The sequence below is a fragment of the Cebus imitator genome, unplaced genomic scaffold (assembly GCF_001604975.1).
Source record: "Cebus imitator isolate Cc_AM_T3 unplaced genomic scaffold, Cebus_imitator-1.0 Scaffold160, whole genome shotgun sequence".
NCBI lineage: Eukaryota > Metazoa > Chordata > Mammalia > Primates > Cebidae > Cebus > Cebus imitator.
Window position 1 is genome coordinate 376,221 of NW_016107475.1, and position 6,912 is coordinate 383,132.

Genomic DNA, 6,912 nt, shown 5'->3' on the forward strand with positions numbered 1-6,912 from the left:
TATTTCCTTTGTATGGTGTATAGGCTAGTATTAATATAATTCTGTATTATTAATGCATAGCTATGTAGAATTTTAGCTGTAGCTGGATTATATTTAGCATTATAGAGTTATTAAGAACATAGGTACACAGAAAAACACTCAATAAACAGTAATTAATATTATAGAACATACATAGTAGATGGAATATAAGCATTCTAATAAATAAATAAGCAATACCTCAAATAGTTCATAAATGATGGATTTAACTAGTATGCAAACAAACATGAAAAAAATCAACCATATTATTTCCTAAAGGAATACAAATTAAAATAAGCCACCACTTTTTATGTATTAAATTAGACAAAAATGTTCAGATAATTCCGAATGATGACAGGAAAATATATGGGTTGAGGTTATAATATACCTTGGGTTCTGTAAATGCTGACTTTGCTTGAGAAATACTATTATATGTAAGGGGAGTGGAACTCAATAGGGGAACCACTTCCATAGTTTTCATTTGGTATTAGATTCATTCATTCATTCACTATTCATTCTTTCTCAGACACTGTTCTAGAAACCTGAAATACATCAATTAATAAAGATTCATGCCTTCAAGTTTATATTCTGGGAAGAGACACAGATAAACAATAAACATAGTAAATAAGTAAATTATATATGTTAAAATGTGATTGTATGATATGGAAAAAAGGCAGGTAAGGGGCATGGGAAATCTGGGGGTCAATGGCAAACTGAAATTTTAAATAGGGATTGGAAATGGGCCTTGTTAAGGAGGTAATTGAGCAAAGACAGGAAGAAACGAGGGAGTTGCTCTTAGGAATATGTAAGGGTGTGAGGGAAATCACACAGCAAAAGTTGCTGGCTAAGCATTAAAAGTAGAACCCAATGGCTCAAGCCTGTGGCCAGAGATAAGAGCTTAGAGGCATAGCTGTTGCTTACAAGATGGGGCTCCTCACTTTTTCTGCTGCTTCCTTTACTTTAAACGAACCATTCAGGCTTTTGCTCCCAAACATAGTGACCTACATCCTTTTCCTATACATATATGTGTGTACACACACACACACACACACACACACACACACACACGCTGTTAGTTGCCACACTCTCTCTCTGCCTGACTCTTCATTCCTACCTCCTGTGACTGGGGATGGAGGACTGCCCTTCTGACTAGTCGCTCCCTCCCCGTCCAGCATCTGTAAATAATCAATCTTTAAACTTATTTTCTTTTGTAGTGGTGTATTGAATTGCACCTTCCAGCTGAAGAACCAGGGTCTGCCCCAGGCAGGATTTTCCTGGGATGCCAAGAACACAATATCAGGCTCCCAGGGCCAGAGCAATCTTCAGACAGGCATAAACTGGGCCAGGTCAGACAAGAGCCACAAAATTATCTGCCAGTATATCAGACAACCACGCATTAGGCCATCCTCCAGGTGAAAGAAGTATCCTGTGAAAGGCACATTATAAACACCTATGTCCAGCTCCCTGCATTTCCTATTAGGGCAGAGTTACCAGCTGTTCTGGTGCTAGAACCCAATTTAGGTGGGGGCTCTCAGAACAGAAGGACTACTCTGTGCAGAAAGAATGCCCAGTGCAAAGGCTCTGCTTGTTTGTTATAAATTGTATGGATGGTGGGGATCAGAGTGTTGGTGCAGCAACATTTTGGAGTATATTTCACCCTCTTGAATTTTAGGGGAGGGAGATAAGTAGAGATTTGAACTTGTGATCATCTAATTTTGGTATATTGACGAAGATTCTTTAAGACCTGTGGAAGATAGTTCAGGATACTGAAACTAGCAGAGATCACTTCTTCCCTTAGGGGGCACACTCTTGCCCTTCTATTTTCACTTTCTGTGGCTCTTCCAATACTGGGTAGATGCAAATATCAGCCTTTTCTTGCATGCAGCAGTAAGCTCCAAGGTTCCAGTTTGGAATTGTAAAGGAAATGAAAGAGCAAGACTATTAACATTTTGCATTCTAGGACATTCAGACCAAACTTGCTCAGGGGAATAGGGTCTCCCATGCTGTCAACTCTAACAAATAAGAATGCTATATTATGCAATAATTGGGAATGAAAAAAAAAACCCTACACTAAAATTTGGGATAAAATGAAAGCAATCAATTTGGCATTGTCTTGTTTTATCATCTCTGTGCATGTTTTCTTCAGAGCCCTGTGGGAAATAAGTAGTTGGTATAATGACCAACTACTAACTGTGGTTCCTTAATCTATGAAGAAAATAAGATTGGGAACGGTAGGGAGCAATGAGCGAGGCTGAACCTGTAAGACAGAAGGTCAGAGAGGAAGCAGAAGGGTTTGAGCAAGGGAAATGACACTATCTTATATAACAGAATATTTTCCCATTGGAGTACAAACCCTTTTAAGTTGTGTTTTCTGTTTCCTACGGCCAAAAGCCATTCCTAGTAGATATGTCATCTTTCTCTTCCTGGGCTTTAGTTCATTGATTAATTCTCCTTCCACTGGAGGTAACAGATTTCATATTAAGGAAAGTGACATTTCCTCATAGTTCTTCTTATCAATGTTTATGCCATCTTTTACAGATCATAGGGAAATACCTCTCAAAATAGCAGATAGGAGCAAAACATGAGTTGAATAGTTCTATTCTCATTAAGAGTGTTTGCAAGAAATAGGCACCAGAGATCCAGCTGAAGAAAAGAGATTTACTTGAAACTCCAGAATGGGGACAATACTGATGGCACCTTATGGGAACTGGAGCTGGGGATTGGCTTGGAATTGGAGGTTGCTCTGGAGAGCTCAGCAGCTGTCTAGGGATCACCCTAGTACTCCTTCTCTTAAAGTGATTCAATTACATTCTATATCTCTTTGTTTCTGTTTCATTACTAAGAGGAGCTTCCCTCTGTGACATTTAGTTCAAATTCATGAGAAAGGGGCTATGACTGACCCATTCTCCAAGCCACACCACACAAGTCCAAGATTGCTGGCAAGCTTGTGGATTAGCTACTCATAGATCAGCTGTCCAGGCATGGTCCATTTAGCTGTGGGACAGATAGGGCTCTGTCTTGTGATAGGGAATAAGGGCCTTAAAGGCAACTGAGATGAATGAGTCGATGAATGAATAAATATCAAAGCAATCTGCACAGGGCAGGCAGTAACAGACATCTCTATCACATCTGCTTTCTCTGCATCAGCAAGCAACATTTTATAAGAGCCTGTCTCCCCTGGATCTCTCTTATACTCAATATGCAATCTGAAAAGTCCTTTTTGTGGCCTGCATTTCTTTTGCAAGACTCAGCTCATTTGGAACATTAGTGTCCTGATAGTTGTTTTTGTTTCCTTATTTCTATTTACATATCAACCTTTGGAAATCTGAATCCAATGGAGTATGTCAGCACAACCAGGCAGGTTTTTGGTAGGACTTCACTATCAAGGTGGTATCATGACTCTTGTAAGCCCTAGGAACTTTTACTTTCATGAGTCCCATCCTCAATTAAAAAAACATTACATCTATGTTGGTATAAGTACAAATCTAATACAGAATAGATAGATACAGGCTGGAGTAATTATTGTTATATTCATTTATGTCTTCAAATTTTAAAAGAAATTAAAATATTTTCTTGATCCCTAAAAGTATCATGAGCCCATGACACTGTGTCTGCTGCACCGACTGGGCAAGGTGCCGTGCTTGCTCTGTATCTTCTCTAGGATCACCTGCTTTGCACAGCCAGAATTTCATAGCATCCTAACCATCTAAGTCTTGCCTTCCAATAACGCTTATGCCATAAAAACATGTCAATCATTTCTCTGAAAGTTTTGAAATCTACATTTTTTAAGTTAAGGGTAATGATTTTTACATGATACCTAGGAAATTCTAATGCCTTTATCTCTCTCATCTCTATATGGAGATATCAACTATTTTGTAGAATTACATGAGATAAGGATGTAAAAATGCATTGTAAACTATGGATCATTTTACAAGGCTGAGTATTAATATGCCTCTTAAAAATTAATTTCAATACCTTAATCGAAAATGTAACTATGCCAGTTCAGTTTTATTTAGAGATATTTTGGTTAAAAGGCTAGCAATAGAAAATCAAGAGAAATAGCTCCTATTGATTCATCACTGACTTTTGTTCTTGAAAGCAGTATAACTGTTAACTTAGAGCTTTTTCTTTTTTTTCTTTTTTTTTTTTTTTTGAGACGGAGTTTAGCTTTTTTTTTTTTTTTTTGAGACGGAGTTTAGCTCTTGTTACCCAGGCTGGAGTGCAATGGCGCGATCTTGGCTCACCGCAACCTCCGCCTCCTAGGTTCAGGCAATTCTCCTGCCTCAGCCTCCTGAGTAGCTGGGATTACAGGCACGTGCCACCACGCCCAGCTGATTTTTTGTATTTTTAGTAGAGACGGGGTTTCACCATGTTGACCAGGATGGTCTCGATCTCTTGACATCGTGATCCACCCGCCTCGGCCTCCCAAAGTGCTGGGATTACAGGCGTGAGCCACCGCGCCCGGCCAACTTAGAGCTTTTTCAAACAACTCAGCGAGGCCCTTTTTCTGCAAAACATTGATGTGGTTAGTATGTCTCTTCAGAGTGGCAGGAGAGCATCTGTTCTTTTCCACAAAGCCTTTCCTTGGAAGACCTTTGCAGTTCTAAATACAAAAGTGGTCCAGTCTGTCTTAATATGACTGAAGGAAGAAAGAAGCAAAGATCCCTCTTCCCCAGATGGTTTAGTGTAACAGCATTGCTGGTGAAAATTCTTTCTCCTCCATCATAAATCTAGACTATTGTTAGGTATGTGTACCAGTTGCTCAAGGAGACCAGTCATGCATGATTTGGGATAAAAGCATCTTGGCCATAGCATCTTCCCACTAATTCGGATTATAAAACACAGAAGAACAGGAAATAACTCACTACCAATTTAAATGCATAATTTCAGGGAATCCTAAAACTAAGAGAAACTTTAAAAGTTCAACTAAGGCAATTCCCTCCCTTTATCACAGATACGTATGTTGTGAGGCTTAAATGAGATGAATCACTTGTTCTTTAGATAACACTTTTTAAAAATACTGGAACATCTTTAAAGACATTGTTTTACAATAATTACATTATCTTTGTGGTATAGGGGAGATGTACAGTCATCTACCAAAATTTAGAGGTGTGCAGACTTTTTCTATAAAAGACTGAATAGCAAATATTTTAGGCTGTGCAAGCCACATAAGGTCTCTGTTGTACTTTCTTCTTTTTCTTCTTCTTCTTCTTTCAGCTACCTTTAAAAATATAAAAACTTGGCTGGGCATCATGGCTCATGCCTGTAATTTTAGCACTTTGGGAGGCTGAAGCTGGAGGATCACTTGAGGTCAGGAGTTTGAGATGAGGCTGGGAAACATAGAGAGGCCTAATCTCGACAAAATTTGTTTTAAAAATTTGCTGGGTATGGTGCATGAGCCTATAGTTCCAGCTACTCAGGAAGCTGAGGCAGGAGGTTGAATCCAGAAGTCTGAGGTTATAATGAGCTATGATTATGACACTGTACTCCAGCCTGGGTCTGGGTGACAGAGCAAGACCCTGTCTCTTAAAATATATACGTGTGTGTGTGTGTGTGTGTGTGTGTGTGTGTGAGTGCGCGCGCGCGCGCGCGTGCGCGCATGTGTGTGTGTGTATAAACTCTTCTTTTTCTCGCTAACCATAAAAAAACAGGCAGGTCAGATTTGCCCTGTGCAGCTGTGCAGATTGTGGTTTGCCAGCTCCTGAACTAGATAGTAAAATTGAAGCAGTAAGAGATAATGTGTCAAATCACCTTATAAAACAATGACAAAATCAGGAGCAAAATTTAAATCTTCATACCTCATTCAATATACTATTCTACATCTATGAAAAATCTCTACTTTACCTGAAATTCATCAAAACATAAGAGACATGCTTCTTCGCTGATTTCTTCAGCTATGGGAGCTATTGGGTCATAGGATTTAGCCATGAATCCTGGTTTCCTTTTCGGCAAACTTTGTTTAAGGCGATGTATTCCTTAAATGGATGAAATTAAACACAGATAAAATATATTAGTACATTTTAGATAATTATATTTTTTAAATCTCTAAATGAAACTTTAGTACGGACATAAAATTAAGTTCAAATTCCACATATAATCAAATTTGATTACTGAAATTGTTTGCATTTTCTTATCTCAAAATAAGTTGTTCCAATATTATGTTCTTATAGTTGTAAGGAAACTTCAAGGTCATTCCATTTCTACTCTTCAATCATTTCAGAAATGACAAGGTAATAGACAAGTGACTAGATGCATCAACACATCCATCTTAGTCCTGTATTTCGGGAATGAGAGCAGAGGATGTGATCCTGCCCAAGTAGTGCATCTTATGTCTGGCATATGGAATCGGAGTGCACCCTTGTCTCTAGCCTAATACACTACTCCCAGTCCACTTCATTCATTATGTGTGTACTAAATGCTACAAGTATTAGAGGAAAAAAACAAATGATTCCTGCTCTGGGGAGGTTATAGTGCAGATGGTAGACAAATCTTGCAAACATGAAATAATGTAAGATCGCTAGCAAAGCAATAAAGTTTACATGCATACTCAAACTGAATGCCTACATGCTAAGGTAACACAGAGTAAAGGACCTAATCAAGAATCACTTCTTTAAACAGGTGCATTTTTAACATTTTTTATTGACCCTTAGTAGAAACAGAAAATGCCTGAGCTTAATACAGCAATCTCTGTTCTCTGATTTAAAAGTATTAAATTGGTCTTAAGGACCAACTCTGGACACATTACTGACTGTTTCAATATAGCACAAAACAAGTGGAACCAAATAAAATCTTACTGCAAGCAAAAATCTAATTTTATAAAGATTATATGTTCATTCAATGAAGAAAACCATTTTGTAGTGTTTCCCCACTAAAAAAATCACTTCTTTCAGATGATTG

At 38.2% G+C, this 6,912-nt stretch overlaps 1 protein-coding gene across 4 annotated transcripts in view; it reads right to left on the bottom strand.

Annotated features, from left to right (window-relative positions):
- AFG1L (AFG1 like ATPase) overlaps positions 1-6,912 on the bottom strand; it is a 220,197-nt gene that overhangs the window by 144,638 nt on the left and 68,647 nt on the right. For all 4 annotated transcript variants that reach the window (XM_017543728.2, XM_017543729.2, XM_037743948.1 and 1 more), the window contains one exon: positions 5,860-5,990. In XM_017543728.2, coding sequence (XP_017399217.1) covers positions 5,860-5,990 — 131 coding nt within the window. The remainder of the gene's footprint in view (positions 1-5,859; positions 5,991-6,912) is intronic.